The sequence below is a fragment of the Melospiza melodia genome, chromosome 27 (assembly GCF_035770615.1).
Source record: "Melospiza melodia melodia isolate bMelMel2 chromosome 27, bMelMel2.pri, whole genome shotgun sequence".
NCBI classification, from domain to species: domain Eukaryota; kingdom Metazoa; phylum Chordata; class Aves; order Passeriformes; family Passerellidae; genus Melospiza; species Melospiza melodia.
In genome coordinates this window covers 7,552,391-7,571,753 of record NC_086220.1, presented here as the reverse complement: position 1 = coordinate 7,571,753, position 19,363 = coordinate 7,552,391, and the positions used below count along the sequence as shown (strand labels likewise).

Below are 19,363 nucleotides of genomic sequence, written 5' to 3'. Positions count from 1 at the left end.
AAAGCACTTTTATAACCAAGGAATCAAAAGCTCAGATTATGTGTGTTGGACCTGTAAATTCAGTTTTCAAAGGTGGTTGTTTCTAAATGGCCATCGTGGCCTCCGGTCAGGCCGGGCAGATGCTCTGTCCCTTTCAGTGCTGTGGAGTTTCATGGCTGCTACTGGCAGGTTGTTTGGATCTAGTGAAAAATTCCATAGGGGTGTCAAAGGGAAAGATTTCTGTCTGTCTTTTCTACCCAAAGATGGTACTTTAGGTTGATGCTGCGTGTTTGGAATATCATTTTTGGTTTGGCACGTGTTGAAATCAAACTTCACTTAGCCAATTCACTCCTTGTTTTTGTAGAATATCGTGGTTAGAGCTTGAGCTCGTTGATGCTTTCTGCTGGTAGAAGATTTTGTACTTTCTGTAGTTGAGGTGTGGGCAAGATGGATACAGGATCCTACATCTTACCTCCCGAGCAGAATCTCAAAAATCCTGATCTCCGTGACACTAAAACCCAAATTGTTGTCCCCTGAGTAGACAAAGGTGCATATGGTGGGGAAGGAGTTGTAAGGGAGAGGCTTGTGAGGGAAAATATCAGAGTATTGGTTTGGCAGGAATGAGGGTGTTGGGGAGACTCCATCCACTTTCCATCCCACGTGCCCTGGCCTTTCACATCCTGTCTGAGGTACCCCCTCACCTGACACGGGTTGTTACCATAGGGTCCTTTTCAAACAAAGCAGTTCCACTGTTTAAAACTTGGAGTGACTTTTATTTTTTTTAAGCAAGACAGTCCTCAGAAAGTGCCTTTTTAGAAGATGGTGCTGTAGATTTTTATTTTCCAGTTGTACGTGGCTGCAAATTTAAGATAAAATTATTGAAAATGCCAAGTGTTTGATGGTATCTTTTAGGTACTTTCAAGCATCAGCTTCTCTGAGTCAGGACCAAGAATAACCAGGAAGGTGTTTTCCTTTGGAGGGAGAGGCATTGAGGAGCGATCACCAAATTCAGCTGGTAGGCTGGGGGTTAGGTTGGGTTTGGTCAATGTGATTTTCCTCTTCATTTTGAGGGGACTGGGGCTTGGGGTGTGGGAGAAGCCATGGGGACCTGATTGGTGCTGAGAGGAATCCAAAGCTCCCACAGGATGGCTTCTCTTAGGGGAAGCACAAACTGAAGGGTGTCTTAGGAGGGATGGCTGGGAGATGGTTGGTCCTCACATGGCTCATGTGTGTTTGGGGTGGGTCAGTGGGTGTTTGTGACTGCCAGCTGGGTGCTGGATGCTCTGGATGGGAGCAGCTTGGGGGCTGGGTGATGCCATGAGGGGGTGGGTCCATGGTGGGTTTGGTGAGCGTTCCTGCAGTCAGGAAAAGCTGTAGACTAGACTATTAAACACTGCACCTCAGTAACCTTGTAATGCTGCATAAAGTAATAATAATAGCAAAGTTGTGCTTTGACACTGTAATGTGCTTGCACATGCCTGCAAAAAACAATTCCCTTTCCTTTGGTATCAGTCTGAGTAGCAGTTTGGGATTTTTCTTTTATGATGAGCCTTGTCCTTTGTTGTGGTGTTCCTGTATATTTATTGGTCTGTGTGCAGCTCATAGGTCTGTGTGTCTGCTCTGTGTGTTGCTTTTAACATTTATTTTTAGGCAGGAGAAGTTTCTGAATGGTTTGGTTTTCTTCTCCAAAGAAAGTTGGCTTAAGCGGTTGTGTTTGAGAGGAGACAATTAACCTGCTCACCATAGACAAGTGCTTCATTGGTACCTTGTTTCTCTACAACTAAAATGATTTTGTGCATTTTATTACTGTTTATAGTGTTGGGCATTCAGGATGTGGAATAACTTGATGTCAGGATATTTTTGAATATCAGGAGCTTAACCACAGAACTCACTGAGTAATTCCAAGTGGTCTCTTTGCAGGAATATGTTTGTGTCCAGACTTTTTCTAGGAGTGAGCAGAGCTTCTGGACATCACCAATTTAAATATGTGGGGTTCAGAGTCCCAGCACTGGGCAGTGCCCTTGCTGAGTTGCCCACACCTCGTTGTTGAGGGGATGCTGCAGCTCCCCAGGCACAAGTTGACTCTCTTTGCTATGTAATTTCTTCTGATTCAAGTTTGAGACATGATCCAATGTCTCTTGTAGCTTGTACCAACTTTCTTGTCTTATTGCAGTGCCCAATGCCACTGTGTTGGTATTAAGCTTGCCATGATGTTCAATTATTTTATATTTCCAATTTCTCAATGTTACTAGGCTGGGGTTTAGAAAGCATTTTTCAGTCTAAATTCTGAGCCAAAACTGTCTCCTGACCCTTTTAGTAGTAGCTGTTTCTATCTTTTAGACTAAAAAGGGCCAAAAATCTTGCACCATCAGCTTGTTTGCAGCAATACCCTCCATCTCCTCCTCTGCCTGTCAACCAACTGCTTTGTTTCTCTCTATATTTAGCTCATCCTGAGCCTGTTGAGATTTAGAAGGAAGTTGCTGCCTCTTCTTTCTATCAAAAGGAATGAACTTGCACCTGATAAAGAGTTTTCTGTTGGACACAAATCTCTTGCCTTGGTGTCCATGAGCTGCCACATGTGAGGTGTAATTCCAGTAGAAATGTTTCTGTTGCAGTCATTGGAAGGTGCATGATGGTTTAAAATATCTAAATTAAATAAGAGCTAACAAACTACTGAAAATAGACATTATTAAAATACTTTTTAAAAAAACCAAACCAGCAAACCAAAACACAAAAAGGAGCAGCTGCAGGTTAACAGGGAGGACCTCCTCCAGGAGATGGAGAACCTGTGGGACATTGAGATCCTGTGGCTGTGGGGACAGCTCTACAAGGGAAAGAAAAAAGGTGGAAGAGGTAGAAAGGGCAGACTCAAAGTAACAGAGTGTTGTAGGAGTTATTCAAACTCTTTTAAAAATTATCAAGTGGGAACATCAAAACAGAATATTGATGCTAATGAAGAAGCAGCAGAGCCTCCTTTGCCTCCTGTAGTAAATAAAAAAGCAAATCTGGACAGCTGGTGATTCCCTTCAGTACCTTTCAGTACTTGAAAAGGCCTGTAAGAATGACAGGTGTGAACTTCTAGAAGGTCTTGTTGCCACAGGTTATGGAGTGATGGTTTTAAACTGAGGGAGGTCAGTTCAAATGAGATTTAAGAAGTTTTTTACAATGTGTGTGATGAAGCACTGGCACAGGTTGCCTAGAGAAGCTGTGGCTGCCCCATTCCTGCAAACATCCAAGGAGTCAGATTGGATGGGGCTTGGAGCAACCTGGTCTGGATGTCCCATGTCACAGCAGGAGGGTTTGTCTGGATGAGCTTTAAAAGATCTCTTCCAACCCAGACTACTCTGTTATTCTGTGACTGCTAACTCACAAACTAACATATGAGGGGGAAAGCATGTTCCTGTGTATTTTTAGGGGTGCCTGTTCTTCTCCAGGACTGTGCTGTGAGCAGGTGGCAGTGCCTGTGACAGCTGTCCCTGAAACCAAACTGTGGTTTTATCCAAACCTTCACTTCGGTGAAACAGATGCAGCTTCCAGTGGATCCACTGGTTCAGACAGCACCAACCCAAGGGGTTTTGTGAGCAATATGTGGCCCTGCTGTACAACACAGATGCCCTGAGAGATTCCTGTTTGCCTGGAGGTGTGGAGTTCCTTTTGCTGCAGCTGCTCTGCCCTTACTCAGCTCTTACCTACCTCCCCATTCCCTGGCCAGGGTCTCTCTCCCTCCACTGCCTGGATGGAATTAGCCATGCTGTGGCTGCTGTGGCTGCTTGGAGCACAGATCAGCTCTGGATGTGAGGGTGGGGCTGGGATGGTGACAAAAGCCTGTAGGAACAGAGGACTGGGTAGGAGGTGGGTGGGTGTCAGGTGAGCTGTGATCAGCTCACACCTTTCAGGGACATCAGACATGAATTTGGGTATCCTGAACTTTTTGTGTTGGACTTGAACTCACTGAGAGCAAGTATGTGCCTTTTTCTGACCAGGAACAGAGCTGGAGAAACTAGTATTTGCATTAGTAGGATGGTTAGTATTTTTCTTGAACTGTTTTTAAAGCTCAAAATCCTTGGTCAGAGTTGGTTTTGTGTTGAATTACTTAATCAAAGCGAGCCCTGAATTATTTGTGAATTAGAACTACCCAGAGAGGAGAAGCTTTTAAAATAAGTGGTTTCAGGAGAGTAATGTCATCAAATAAATCTACTTCCTGGTAGACTTGCAATTTTTTAAAATAAAATTTAACCTTGATATGTTTATCTAATGAGAATCATTAATTCTGCCTTTATTTGAATGTTGCCTGTCCAGTGATGTCCTCGCTCTTTACTGTGCTCCTGCAGCTTTCCATACACTCCATTTTCTCTCCCCTCTCCACCCATTTGGAGGTTGCACGGCCATGGGGAATGTTGTCCAGTGAATGTTGGGGAGCTCAGTGGGGACGTGGAGGTGAGGATTAAATGTCACAGATAAGTTCCAAAAGCAGTTTGCCAGCAGCAGGGTGGCGATGTCTGGGGACAGAATCACCTGGGTGTGGAAAGAGGAACAATCCACCATTCTCTGGCACTGTGCAGAAGTAAACACATGTTTGCTTAGATGCCAGTTTGGGCTTTAAGCTGCTAAAAAAAGTGGATTTTCAGACCAAAATGGAAGAGCTTTTCCAACAGGTTCTGTTTAAAGCTGTTTTGAGACATTGGCAAGTTGTCCAGCCAGGAGCTCTGGAACCAGCTGGCTCTGAAGCAGGTTCCCTTTCTGACCTGGGGGAAATGATTCTGCCTCATTTTTCAACTAGAAAATGTTTGTGATGATTCACATCACCTTAGGAGAGTCAGTTACTGGGTGATCTGAGGGTGAACCATGTTGTGACCGTGGTAACCTCTGATACAAACCTGTGCACTTCTTGCACATTTGCATCTTCCAGTGATTCCAGTTTGGAGCCCATCCCTGCTGGGAGCTGGAGCTCTTCCCTCCCATCCCATTGCAGCTCTGAAGCCCTTGGGATCAGTCCTGTGTTTGCCATCTTCCTTTCTTTAACCCATTTGTTGTAAAACAGATGCTCAGAGGGCAAGTTTATTTAAATGAAAGGGTTTTTTTTTTCATTGCTGAGAATTACACAGGTCTTTCAAATGCATTTGGCAGTTGGAAAATTAATGCTATAACACTAGCAACACAAAAATATGGCTGTATGTTGAGTTTAGGGCCATGCTTGCCCATAAATCATAGATCCACAACCCGTTTCAGTACAGGTGTGCAAAAGTTAGCTTTTAAAATAGTTACTAATAAACTTTCATTTTGCTTACACTTGCAAATCTCCTAAATATCTTCAAAACCAGTTTCTTTGGTAGAAAATACATGTCTTGGTAGGTAGTGTCCACTCAGATGTAATAGCAAAGTGATGCCCACTGGAGCAATGCTGAATTTAAAGAACTTTTGGAAGTTTTGGAAGCTGATGGTGTGCCAGCAAAGTGAAAACTTGAGTATTGCTCCTGAAGTAGTGAGGATAATTGAACACCAACAAAACTTGGTGAGAGGAAGAATGCCAGAGATGGAGTTTGGCTTCTGGCAACTTTGCAGGGCAGAATGGCTTCTTCTGGGTACTCGCTTTTGTGCATCACTTCTCTCCTGTGGCTGTAGTGTTTACTTTTTTTTTTAACTTGATTTCTGTTTTTCAGTGAGATCTTCTCATTTTTGCAGTTTTTCAGTGTTGAATCTCTCCTTGAGACAACTACATGTTGTTTTCCTGTAGAAAAAAAACCTGCTTCTAGCTCATTGTGTTTGGTGTCTGTTTGCAGGCAGGTGTGTACAAGTGAGCTGCAGCACAGCAGTGGGGCGGGCAGAGCGAGTTTTGGGGTCAGAAATGTTGGTTTTACAGGCACTGGTGTGCAGATCCAGGGGAGCAGTGACACTTTGGACTCACAGGGTACAAACCCTCCTTCCTGTTCTTGTCTCTTCCCTTGGTATAAGCAGTTCAGCTCCCCAGGTAGCCTCGTGGTGGGGGAAAGGTGGGCTGTTCACCTGGCTGGAGGTGTGTGATCATGGACAAGGGCATTGTCTGTCAGCAGGTGTTACTCCAGAGCTTTCACAGTAATTGGTAGCATTTGGTTACAAGCTACTATTAAAGGATTTTGGGAAGAAGGTGGCTCAGGTGGCATTGTGTGTGCTCACTGAGCAGTGAGCTGTGTTAGTTTTGGACACTGCTGGAAGCAATGTCGCACATAGAAATTTTGCATAGTTAATGCCATGGGTTTATATTGTTCAAAAAAAGAAAAAAGTCATGCTGTTTGGGATTCCTTTTCTGAATAAAATTCTAATAAACCAATCTGGTGGATTGATCCTGTCCCATGTGTCTGCTCTTTCTCATATGCTGGTAACTGCTCCCCTGTTTTGGTGTCCCATTGCTTCGACAGGAGCGTGAATGTTTTCCCACCATAAAGGTCCTGGGGGCTTTCGAAGCAAAAGGGAAATGTTTCAAGAATAAAGTAGAGCTGTGACTTGAGACGTTGCACAAAATAGATTGTAGATGGATGGCAAACAAACTGGTAAAAGCCTTTATTTTTACTTAACCATCTTGACCATGTGTGCCTCTTTGTACCGTGGGCTGCAGCCGTGCGGGGTGGGAGGGAACGTGTCGGTGTTTGAGGTGTACTTGCTAAGCAGAAGCCGTGTCCTCTGCCCCTTCTCCCTTTCTGGACAAATTGTTCTTGCCAAAATTTTCTACCTGTTGCAAGAGTTGCTTTCCTTCCAGCACAGTAAAATGTCGACTTCTTTCACTGTTCCTTCCCTCTCGTAGGCATCTGTAACCTCTGTACGACTGTGTATAGGACACAGCAGTCATCGATCTCTGCTGGCTATAGATACCATCAACTTGAGTGTATTGTAAACGAACTGTATTCATTTGAAAAATAAATTTTTTTTGAAATGCACGTGTGTGAGGCTTTATTTATACTTGCATCATTTTGATTTAATCCCAGAGTACGGAGCTCCTATTGGTTTGGGTGGGGGTTGTGGAGGGAGGCACTAGGCATATCCAAGGAGAGAAAACTATTTACTTTTGGTCTTTTTTTTTTTGTATTTTAATGCCATTTAACTAAATTTTAAATAATTTTTAAAATGCAAGAGCTTGTTGAAGTGGAAATGGGAAACGGCTCTGGCAGTAGACAGTTCTGGCTCCTTCCTGCTTTAGGGGGCATTTTGTGCGATTTTTTAAAACAATATTTGTCGCTGATTTGGGCGCCGCTTTGCTGCGGTTTGCGGTGTCCCTGTCACCGATACCCGCCCAGGAGCCGCCCCGCAACGGCCCCGCACGAGAGCGGGGAACGGTGAGGGGAGAGGGGGAATCGGCTGGAAACCGTGAAGAGACAGCAGGGTTCGGCCAGGAACGGTGAGGGGAGAGAGGGGGGGATCGGCCGGGAACGGTGAGGGAAGAGAGGGGGGGATCGGCCGGGGACGGTGAGGGGAGAGAGGGGTGGGAACGGCCGGGGACGGTGAGGGAAGAGAGGGGGGGATCGGCCGGGGACAGTGACGGGAGAGAGGGGGGGATTGGCCAGGAAGGGTGGGAGAAAGGGGGATCGGAAGGGAACGGTGAAAGGACAGCGGGGATCGGCCGGGAACGCTGAGGTGAGAGGGGGAATCGGCCGGGAACAGTGAGGGGAGAGTGGAGGTCGGCCGGCAACGGTGAGGGGAGAGGGGAAATCGGCCGGTAACGGTGAGAGAGCGGCCCGGCCCTGCGGCGGAACAGGAGCATGGTCGGGCCGGAGCCGCTGAGTGCCCTCATAGCAGCCGGGGTGAGGCCCTATCCGAGCCGGCGGCTCAGCCCTTTCCCTCTTTCTCCCCTTCTCCTCTTTCCCCTCCACCTGCGGTCGGGCCCCTGTGTCCCGCGGCCCTCTGTGCCCTCTCTCCGGGCCTCCTTCCCTTCAGGAACTCCTGGGTCAGCCTTGGGCTCGGAGCTTGAGGGGCACCGGGCACAGCGTCCTGTGCCCGGGGGCTGGGGCAGACATGGGATAGATATCCCACTGCCAAGGGATTCTGCCCCAGAACTGCCCCCGACTGTGGGTTTGAGCACCTGCAGCCCCCTCGGGAGCTCCTCCGACCTTCTGGAATTGGGTCTGCAGTTTCTCCCCACTGTGCACGGTGTGCTGGATAAAAAAGGAGACTAAAAACTCTGCTATTCCTTGAAAGCCTTGGAGTCCCGGGTGTCACTGCCCTAGGCTAAGCCTTCAGTGGTAGGACAACAGAATCAGTCACATCCTCGGCCATTTTTGTCTAAGCTGAATACGATGTGGAAGCTGGTGCTATATGAGCAGCTCCTTGTCCTTGCAAACAATTAAGTTCCTTGTGAGGGACAGATGGAACAGGGTTTTTCCCCCTGGCTGGGACAGAGGATGGCTCCCATCACCTGCCCTTGTGCTCCCCCATTTTAAGGACATGTATCTGCATTAGGCCAGGCTCCAGGTTGCAGCTTGCTGCTGCCTTTCTCCTGAAGAGCTCTGTGGTTTTTGGCTGCAGCTCCAGTTCAGGTGCATTTCCATGAATAAGCACAGAAATCTCCTGCTCCCTTTCAGTCACCTGTTGAGCAAGATGGCCTCGCTGAGTGTAAAGCCAGGCCAGCGCTTCACCTTGCCGGACTGGAAGAACAACTCCCTCCTCATCTCGGCTGACGCTGAACAGCAGCGTTATAATTCCCACCACATCCGGCAGGAAGGACGAGTTCTCCGCAATGACACCGGCAACCAGGTGAGCTCTCTCTGTCAGGATAGTGGGCTGAGGAGCTGGGGAGAGTGTCTGGATTTGGGTGTATGGATGAGGGAATAAAGGCTTTACCTGTACAGAACATGCTAAGAATAGACATTTATTCCCTGTAAACCCACCTGCAATGATGTATCTATACTGTCACTAAATGTCTGTTTCTCACATTTACTGCCACTCATATTCTTCTCTGTGCTCTCCATTTGTGTAAATGACTGTGATTCCAAATGGCAACACGTTGTATTCCTGTGAGAGGCTCAGTCAGTACTGAAAATGGGGAACGGCTTTGGCAAGATTCACAACTACAATTTTAAAAAGAGTGACGGCATTTCTCTCTAATTCCAGGCAAAATGGGATGAGCACAACAGCCGAACCCAGCTCAAAGATCGTATCACCACCGTGGACAAGTGGAGAGAGGCCCTGGCCAAATGCCTCACAGACTTAGATTTGGAAATTGAAGCCTTAGGCAAAGTATGTTGGGAAGGCAGATGGCTGGAAATGAACTTTCACTCTCAACATGGGATGTGAAATTATTAAGGCTTGTCTTGTGCAATGGGCAAGCCCATCTGGAGTTCAAGGGGGGCTTCTCACTAGATAAATTTATATATATATATACGTATATTTTATACTGAGATCCATACTTGATGGAATGACTTCCTGGAAAACAAACCACTGTGTTCTTGGCTGAGCCAAGCCATGTCATGCATCTGTGTATTACATGCTCCTGTTTGGATTTCTGGGTGGATTCTGTTGTTTGGACTTTTTTATAAAGCTCTGAAGGATAATAAGAAATATGTAAACACCACCCTTCAAAAATGTTTGGGTTTACATAGGGAATAGTGGTGAGAGATCTCTGATACCGTGAGTTTTAAACCCAGAAGCTGCTGCTGCTTCTGGAATTGTTAATCCTCAGCAAGATGTGATTCCCAATGCAAATGGCAGGTGTAGAGGACTAAGGTGTTTGGCTCTGGCAATTTTTATTCCAGACTTGATAAAAGTTTTCAGAACTGCAAAGACAGTGTGAGTCCCTCTTAATGATGGTATGGGCGGGTTCCCCTTCCTTTCTCTCTCCTATCTCTAAAAGATCCCCCACACACCTGATTGATTGCTTCTTCCAGGTGAAGGAAGCAGCAGAAAATGCCATCCAGGCAAAGAACTTGTGCTTGGATGTTGCCATTGAGTGCCTGACATTCCGTGAGAGCCGTCGTGACATCGATGTGGTGAGGGATCCTGTGGAAGAGGAATTACACAAAGAGGTGAAGGTGATTGAGAAAACCAAGAAAGAGCTGCAGCAGCGAGTGGACGATGCCTTCAGACAGCTCTGGTGAGCAGTTACAGCTGTTGGCTGATGACTCTGCTCTCCTTGCTTGGCCACAGATACTTAATGTGCCTCTAATGCCACTCTGAGATGGGCAGGGAACCACACAGGAACCCTGGATGATTTTCAAGCTTGGGGATTTGGCAGGGAAAGGTGTGTCAAGGACAACTTCACAAGCACCATTTGGAAATTTTGTCCCAGATCTCTTGTGCCTTGGTTTAGGAATCAGTGGCCACGAGGTGTCAAAGCTCCCAGGCCCTGGTACTCTGTGGGAATCCTTCACAGCTCCATTCTCCAGGGTGATACCAGCCAGGCGGGCAGCGCTGGGCAGGTCAGGCCCTGTTCCCAGGGAGGGTGGGAGCTCATCATTCATTTCACTAAGATGACTGACATGGTGATGAAGGCTTTGGGAATTGTGAGCTGCCCCTGCCGTGGGCCTGCTCCCTGCTGACTCCAGCCTGGCTCTCCACAGCCTCTTGAAGGAAGCTCGTCAGCAGCTGAGCTGTGACCACCGGCACAAGGTGGAGGCGCTGGAGCTCGATCGGCAGTGCATGTCCTTCAATCCCACCTCTGGCAACATCTCCTTCAAGGTCAACCCAACACGGATCCCAGATGGGTAAGGAAAGAATCTGTCCTTCTGTCCTTGTGTGATCAAATCTGCCCTGAGCCCTGGGTTGCTTTTTCCTTCCATGCTGTGTCCAGGCTTGATGGGCACAGTTTTGGAGAGAGCTCAGAAGAGAAATTGGCTGTGGCATGGGGAAGCCACAGATTTTTGGGAGATAGCTAAATTGTCACCACAATCCCGGTGGGGGCTAGGTGCCCTGCCTCCCTCCTGCCTGGCTGTAAGTGACACTCAGCAGTGTGGTGTCATTGTCACCTCTGGCACAGCTCAGGAGGACCTGCTGCACATTTTCACTTGCCTGGCATTCCTTTCCATGGTTTGGAGGTGTCCCTGGTGGAGCAGATGTTGGGCCTGGTGGGGTTCAATCTATGAGGAGATCAGGGAAGATGTGACCTCCAGCTTTCCAGAATAATTTTGTGTTGCCACCCTGGTCTCAAGCAGGTGGTTCCTTTAAAATGTCTTGCAAACACTCATTTTTGTAACTGATTTGTTCCCAGAACAACTGCACTTAGTGAGTGGGAGATGAACAGCCGGTGCAACAAGGAGCATGCTGAGGCAGAGATGAGAGCCTCAGTCGATCTCCGAGGAGCAATCACACTTGCCATTGCCCAGGTAAACTGCTCCCTTGGCTCGGAATCTGTGGTGCCATTCTGGATCTGGTGTGGGAGAGTGGCAGCCATGTCTCTGGATCTGTCTGGGAACAGCTGCCCTCCTGGTTTAAGTGGGAGCTTGGTTATGCTGCAGAGCTTGCTGAGACTGGATGTGTCCCTGTCCATCGATCCCCAGCTTCTGGCTACTGGGGAAGTGTGACATGCACACATGGCAGCAGCCAAACCTGGCTGGTTTTGCTCCTGGGCTTGTCCCAAACTTCCAGGCACAGCTTGGGGGGGACACAGACACCTTGCAGCCATGTGTGACTGGAGCTGTTCTCTCCTCAGACAAACAATGAGCTGGATGCTCAGCGTATAGCTACAGAGTTTGCGCTGAGGAAGAGGATGAGAGACATGGAAGCAGCCCTTAGTGAGCTGAGATGGCAGGAGAAGAATGTAAGTGTTGTTTCTTTGGTCATTGACTGCAACCCTGGCTGGGAGCAGAGTCCCAAAGGCTCTTTGTTACATGGAAAGTGACTCAGCCTGAGTGTAGTTTCCATGTGTTTGCTGTTCAGTAGCACACATATGATCCCAGCAGTATCCCACCTCTCACAAGTGCTTCTCTGGCACTGCTTGGCAGCACTGCCAGGTTTCAGCCTCTTCATTTCACCCTTTGTCTCAGCAGCACCATCCTGGTCCATGTGAAAGCAGAGGATTCAGTCCTCAGAAACCCTTGAGTAAAATCTATGCCCAGCACAGCAAAATTCCCAGAGACACGGGGGCAGCTTCCCAGTCTGCATCCCAGGCTGTCCCTCATGACACATTTATGTCCTCAGACCCTGGAGGAGATTGCTGAGATGGAGGAGGAGATCAGGCAGCTGGAGGAAGATATCAAGAAGAGAACCCTGGATCTGAAAGTGGCTCACACGCGCCTGGAGACGCGCACGTACCGGCCCCACATCGAGCTCTGCCGGGACCAGGTACCCCACCTGCCGTGGTCCCTGCAGGGAGCTGAGGGAAGGGGGGCTCTGGAAAACATGGATGAGTGTTGGAGCAGCTGAGCAATGCGTCCTGCAGTGACACAGCAAAGCAAGGGAATAATGTCAGAGCTGGGGGACAGGGGAAGGAGGGAACTGTGGCCTTTGTCAAGCCCTGTTAAGTGCTGTCCCTTCCTCCCTGCAGGCTCAGTTTGGACTGACAGACGAGGTCCAGCAGCTGGAGGGGATGATCCGTGCACTCCAGCAGAAGAGGACAGAGTCACAGTGAGTGTCCTGCTGTCCAGGAGCAGCAGTGCTCAGCACTGCCCTGAGGGGATGTGGCTCTGGGTGTCCCTACTCTGGGCACACCTGCCTTTTGGGACTTGGGCTCATGAGGGGCCAGCTGTGTTTGGGTTTGGTGCATGTGGGGTGCTGTGCAGGGAGGGGAATGGGGCTCCCACAGCCCCTGCTTGACTCTGAATTCATCCAGATCCTGACTGAAAAGGGACAAAAAGAAGAGTGACAAGGAAGGAACACAAGTGCTGCTGTGGGCTGGCAGCTCCCCGGGTGCACATCTCTTGCTGCCCTCCCAGAGCAGTGTGTGGGCTGGCTATTCACTGCCCCAACAATGAGTATCTGATGAGTTCACTCCTTGTACAGGGCCACATGCTGCCAGAATGTGGGAAGTTGGGTGCTTCCTGTCCAGTTTAAAATCATGGAGTATCCTGAGTTGGAAGAGACACAAAAGAATCACTGAGACCAACTCCTGACACTGCATGGGACGCCCCAACAATCCCACCCTGTGCTTGAGAGCATTTTCCAAATGTTCCTTGAGCTCTGGCAGGATTGGGGCTGTGACCATTCCCTGGGGAGTCTTTTCCCATTTGATCCCAACTCCTGTCCCTTCTGCTCATTCCCAGGGATGCCTTGGATGCTCTTTACAGACAACTCCACCGCATTCAGACCGATATCGGCTACAAAACCAATTCTCTGCAGCTAGACAACAAGTGCATGGATACTCGGAGAAAACTCGTGGTCCCTGTGGAGAAGTTTGACCCAGAGGTCGACGCTGTCAGCCGCACCAGGAACCTGCCGAAGGAAAGTCAGCTGGAGCTGGCTTAGCGCGCCGGGAATTGTGCAAGCGCGGGGGGAATGGAAAACTCCTGGTGATTCAGTTCCGCAGCAAGGAAAAGCGACATCTGCGTCGTGTTTGGGGAGAATGGAATTCTTCTCCTAGTTTGTTTTATAACTGTCTGGCCCTTGGATGATGTTTACAGCCTCCCGCGCTCCGAGGAGATTTATAAACAATAAAGGGCCTGTCCCCAGTTGTCATCCGCGGCGATTAAATCCAGCTGGATTCCAGGAGGGATTTAAGGGAGCCGGGCTGTGCTGCCGGCGCCTCGGTCCTCCGGGCCGCCAGGGGGCAGCACTGTGCGCGGAGCCCCTTCGGCCCACGCTGCCCCCTGGCGGCCCGCGGGAAGAAGGCGCCGCGCGCGGCAAGATGGCGGCCGCGGGTCCGGCCTCAGGCGCCGGGCGGCTCCCGGCCCGTCCCCGGCCCGGCCTCGCTCGGTTCCGGGGCTGCTTGGCCGGGGCGTTGTTGGGGGATTGCCTGGGAGCTGTTTTCGAAGGCAGGAGCGTCGTGAAGCTGCCGGAGCTGCTGAGTTTCCTCAAAGGGCTGGAACCGGCGCCGCCTGAGGAGGGAGGGGAGGCGGCGGGGAGCGCACGTGGAGGTGCGTGGGGGGGAGCGCGGCGGGGAGCGGGGGATGTGCCCCGGTGCCCCCTCACACACCCCGCTGTGCACGGCACTCGGCACCCCAGAGATTCGGGTTGGACCCCAGCACCCCCAGGACTGGGCGTTGAGGGTGCCCAACCTGCAGAATCCCCAACCCCTCAGCTCCCCCGAAACGTGGGTGCCCCCAGTGCTTACCCCTCACCTGGTTGTGGCGTATCTCTGCTGTGACTGCCCTGACTGTCCCCTGCCCTGCTCTGTCCCATCCCCCTGTGCTGTGGGGGTTCAACACCCATTGCTGATTCCCAAGGGATTCCTTAGAGAATATTGGGAAGGAATTGTTCCCCATGAGAGATTATGCTCTGGCACAGATTCCTCAGAGAAACTGCAGCTGCTCCATCCCTGGCAGTGTCCAAGGCGAGGCTGGATGAAGCTTGGAGCAACCTGGGACAATGGAAGGTGTCCCTGCCCATGTCAGGGAGTGGAACAGGATAGGCTTTAAGGTCCCTTCCAACCTAAAGCATACTGGAAATCTGTGATTCTGTGTTGGCCTGACTCTTGTCCATATACACCTCTGGATGTCTCCTGGCTCCTGGCTCTTACTAACCTTGAAGTATATTCTGTGTCATTATAGCTATGGATGCAGCTCCCTGGCTGTGTCTCCTTACTCTGACAACCATGGCAGTGTCAACCTCATAGTGCCAGGGAACTTAAATTCCAGACAGGTTTGGGTTGGAAGGTGCCTTAAAAATCACCCAGTGCCACCCCTGCCATGGCAGGAACACCTTCCACTGTCCCAGGTTGCTCCAAGCCCTGTCCAACCTGGCCTGGAAGACTTCCAGGGATCCATAGGCAGCCACAGCTGTCCTTGACAGCTTGTGGCAGTCAGCCCTGGAGATGCCCAGGGTGGTGCCCAGCCCAGGGTGGTGCTGCCGGGGGACAGGAGCAGTTTGTCCCTGGCTGCTGGTGTGACTCTTTGCCCTCCCGTTGCAGAGTCGCTGCCCTACACGGACGACACGGCCATGAGCAGGTCGGTGGTGCAGTCACTGCTGGCCAAGCAGGAGTTTGATGAGGTTGACATGGCCAAGAGGTGAGCATGAGGCTTCCTGAAGGTGTGACCATCACTGTGACTATCTGTGGAAGGGGACAGAGGCTGAGGCAGACTAATTCTAATTGCTAATTTTTGGAGGGGAGAAATTTAGGAAATAGGTGGTTAATCCTTTAGTTTGTTAATCCTTTTGCTTTGCCATGCCTTGGACCATGCAGCAGCATCGGCTGCAGTGTGGAGTCTGAAGCTGCCTTGACAGGGCAGCGCTGCTGTGTGTCAGCCTTGTGTGTGTCAGCCTTGTGTGGGTTCACCTTGGGGGAGGAGAATGCTTGGAGATTCCAGAAACATTTTGTTTCATGTTTATTTGTTGCTATTTATGTTTGCACTGCCCTTAATTTAGTGAGGGAATAGGAGTGAGCTCAGCTTGACTCTGTTTATGATCCGTTTCCCTGTTGAATCCCCAGCCCTGAGAGCATTTGGTTCCACTTAAGGGAAAGCATTTCTTTGTTTAGAAAACTCTTCCATTGAACTTGAACAAAAGACTTTCCTTGTGGTTGTGACCCACGGAAATGTTTCTAGTTTGCTTCTATTTTGAGGCAGAGCTGAGAGGGAAACAAGTGGTTTATGGAAGGTGATGTTTATACATCCTTCTTTCACACTGTTCTTTGGGAATTGTTTCCTGCAGAACTGAATCTCTGAGCCCTGACTGTCCCTGATTTAGGTGTGTGTTGTTAATTCACTTTAGCAAGAGCCTTCCTCCAATCACAAACCCCAATAACAGACCAAACCCTCGGGGTGTTTTCCCCCTGCCCACACCAGATTTGCTGAGGAGTACAAGAAGGAGCCCAACAGGGGCTATGGGATGGCCGTGGTCAATGTCTTCAAGAAGCTGCTGAGCCCCAAGTGCAGTGATGTGTTTGAGCCTGCGAGAGCCCAGTTCAACGGGAAGGGCTCCTACGGGAACGGCGGCGCCATGAGGGTGGCCGGCATCCCCCTCGTCTACTCCGACATCCAGGATGTCAAGAAGGTATTAATGGAACATTCTGGGCCTCTCTGGGTGTCCCTGCTGCCAGGGGAGTGTCCCAGGAAGCTCTGCTGACACCGGGGTTTCTCTGCAGTTTGCGAAGCTGAGCGCGGAGCTGACCCACGCCAACTCCCTGGGCTACAACGGGGCCATCCTGCAGGCCCTGGCTGTGCACCTGGCACTGCAGGAGGGGCTCAGCAGGGAAACCTTCCTGGAGCAGCTCATCAGCCACATGGAGCACGTGGAGGCTGATGACAAATCTCTCAGTGATGCCCGAGCGTGAGTTCCTTGGGGAAAGCCCCAACCCTGCTCTGGTGGTTTGTTCTGGCTCTTCACGTTCTCTCTTCTTCACTGCCCTCTCTGTTTGCAGGCTGGGATTTGAGGATTTACCATTTTCCAGGCGTCTCAAGAAAATCAAGGAATTTTTGGAGCTCAGCAGTGTTCCCAAAGCAGATGTATTGTTTGAGTTGGGTGAGTACCTTTCTTAGGAGAGCTGGAAGCAGGACTAACTCAGCAAGCCTGGTAGATGCGTGTTCCCCGAGATTCCTGTTCAGCCTATGCTGCCTGTCAGGCACAGACAATGCTGGAAAAGCAGCCTGTGCTCACCAGTCAGGAATTCTGAGTCTCAACCCAGTTATTTCCTCTGTGTATTGATAGGAAAAAAAATGTCTTGCTAAGGGAAACTCACCTGGCATAATGTTTCTTAACATTCCAAGACTCTTTAAGGGCTCTTGGGTCAGCATATTGAGTGGGAATGAGTAGATGTGTATGGCCAGGCTATACTGGGGTAACTGGGAATTGCTCTGCAGGATGTGGGTGGTACTGGGGGGTTTCTGAGGGACAACTTTTTGCACCTTTTCCTGGTAAAATCCATGATACTGTTATGGAAAGTCACCAGTAGGAAGGGAAAAGGAAGGAGGCCAGAGGGTGCTGACGGTGTGTGTTCCAGGCAATGGCATCGCTGCGCTGCGCTCCGTCCCCACTGCCATTTACTCCTTCCTGCGCTGCATGGACGCTGACCCTGACATTCCTGAGCACTACAACGCCCTGCAGAGAACCATCATCTACTGCATCTCCCTGGGGGGGGACACGGACACCATCGCCACCATGGCGGGCGCCATCGCCGGCGCCTACTACGGCCAGGAGCAGGTGCCCCCGAGCTGGGAGCAGAGCTGTGAGGCTTTCCAGGAGACCCAGAGGATGGCCAAGAGCCTCTATGAACTCTACTGCCAGCGGCTCTGAGCTCCAGGGCAGCCCCAGGGCTTTGCTGAAGGCAGAGGGATGGTCAGCTCTGCTTCCCTGGTCAGACCCCGCGGTGGATCCGCGCCGTCGGCCCACGCCAGCGAGCCTCTGCTGGGAAGGGGAAGGTGCCTGCTGCTGTCAGCTGGGAGCTGGGAGCAGGAGCCAGCCTGGGAAAGAGGGCACATCCCCTTCAGTCAAGGGTCAGCTGGGAAGTGGCTGCACTTGGACAGTGGCTGCAGCTCCCTGAGTGTACACGAGTGTCTCATTTTCCATGGATTTCTGCTGCTTGCTTTGTCCACCATTGTGCCATTTGTCATTGCAGTTACTGGCAGGTGTCTGAATCCATGGACTTTTCCCTGTTTTCCTCTGCTCATGTGTCCATGGGCTGTGTTTTGGTGGTCAGTGGCTTGTCCAGTCTCCACACCCCTGGTACAGCAGCAGGTCATTGTCAGCTGGCCAGCTGAGGGATGTCATAGGAGTCACCAGAGATTCACAGTTGTCACCTGTGCTGAGTTAGGATAATGGAGCACAGATTTCCAGGGAAGTTTGTTGCCTTAAAGGCAGAATGAGAAGGGCCAGAGAAGGGATTTCTTTGCATTGCTGATGGCTCTGTGAGAGACCTTTGATGCCTGCAGACAATCCCAGCTGGCTCATTGTCCCTGCTGGGAGAGGGTGTCACCAATTGCTGCTCCTCCTGTGTCCTTGGCCCTGTGATCCAACAGGCACCTGCTGCACTTTGTGCCCCCCTGCACAGCTGCTGTCACACTGCTGCAGCCACTCTGGCTGCTCCTGTGTTCCTAATCTATGTATTCTGTATTTTTACAGTCTTGTATATGCCCAGAGCACCAAGTGAGATTCCTGTTTAAATCACAGAATGCCCCAAACTGAAAGGGACCCGCAAGGATCATGAGTCCAGCTCCTGTGGAGTGCAGGGATAGAATTCCTGGTTCTGCTGCAGTCACAAAAGTGACTTGAGCAGGATGCAGGAGTTAATTTATCACAGTCTTAGGCTCTGTACTTGGTAAAAATTGTCCCAGAATTAAAGGGAAAGGTGGGTTAATTTGGGACATCAATATTAAAAAGAAGCTGGTGCTGGTGGCCCAGAACATTCTAGCACAGCTGTGTTCCAGAACCTCACATTGAAAACCTTTTCCTAGTGGAGCTGCTCAAAAAGGGAAAAACAGCTTGGGAATGGCACATCTAGAAAGGGTTGGAAGCCTTTTAATAATTGAAAACAAAAAGTCATCACATGGAAATGTTTATAAACTTAAATGTGACAGTGTAACTCTTGTTACTTCTCCAGCATGTCTTGTGACACTGGGAAGTGGCTGTGGTGCTCCCCAGTGGTGTCAGCACGTGGTGGCTGTGTCAGGCTGCATGCACATGTGGGAATCTGGCTGCCACAGGTCCTTCCAGCTTTCCCTGTTGTCTGCTTCCTTCAAGTGCCAGTCTTTTGTGTGATGCTATAATGGGTTTTCCTTGTATAAATGGATTCTTGTCCTGGGAACATGTGGGATTTTGGTCTGTTGTATATTTTTGTATTGTGTTACAGATCTGAGCTGTAAAATACTCGGTTTTCCACATTATTCTGCCAGAGGGACAACCAGATTCATGTAATTATTTAAAAGAAGATATTTTTCTTTTAAAGCAGCTTTATAATTTTAAATGTCTGGAACTCCTGACAAGCAAATAGCTCCTGTTTAAAGACTGGAGCTTTTTGAGCCTGAATTTAGATGTGTATTAAACCATTCAGTTTCCTTGGAAAGAAGTAAAATCCCTCAGTTATCTTTAAGTTGCCACTGCTGTGTTTTCACTCAAGTCATGAAGTTGTGCATCCTCAGTACCAAGAGGACCAGGAGTGGTTCTTGGTACAAGGGTGAGTTGACACTGGAGGGCCTTTGGAAAGGCCCCTTTTCCTTCTCAGCCTGTGGAAGGAGTTCAGGTGCTGGAATCCAGCATGTGATGATGGTGCAGAGAGCAGGGAATGCACTGGGAGCCTCGTGAATGGCAGCAGGAGGATGGCTTCCTCCTTGGAACGAGCTGTGTGTCAGCCAGGCTTCCCTGGAAATGTTTCACCCCTTAAGGTGAGATCAGGTGGGAA

The 19,363-nt window shown here is 49.9% G+C and overlaps 2 protein-coding genes across 2 annotated transcripts; both read left to right on the top strand.

The window, feature by feature from the left end:
• Positions 1 to 7,263: 7,263 nt before the first annotated feature.
• TEKT2 (tektin 2) lies at positions 7,264 to 13,553 on the top strand. The gene is made up of 10 exons (XM_063177348.1): positions 7,264 to 7,348; positions 8,529 to 8,700; positions 9,058 to 9,183; positions 9,831 to 10,036; positions 10,503 to 10,646; positions 11,150 to 11,264; positions 11,591 to 11,698; positions 12,079 to 12,222; positions 12,425 to 12,504; positions 13,140 to 13,553. The coding sequence occupies exons 2-10, from the start codon at positions 8,545 to 8,547 to the stop codon at positions 13,339 to 13,341; spliced, it is 1,281 nt and encodes a 426-aa protein (XP_063033418.1). The 5' UTR covers positions 7,264 to 7,348; positions 8,529 to 8,544; the 3' UTR covers positions 13,342 to 13,553.
• A 167-nt stretch (positions 13,554 to 13,720) lies between these two features.
• On the top strand, positions 13,721 to 19,054 carry ADPRS (ADP-ribosylserine hydrolase). The gene is made up of 6 exons (XM_063177698.1): positions 13,721 to 13,949; positions 14,942 to 15,038; positions 15,816 to 16,023; positions 16,115 to 16,299; positions 16,391 to 16,491; positions 16,970 to 19,054. Exons 1-6 carry the CDS (start codon positions 13,721 to 13,723, stop codon positions 17,260 to 17,262), a joined length of 1,113 nt encoding a protein of 370 aa, XP_063033768.1. The 3' UTR covers positions 17,263 to 19,054.
• Positions 19,055 to 19,363: the final 309 nt, after the last annotated feature.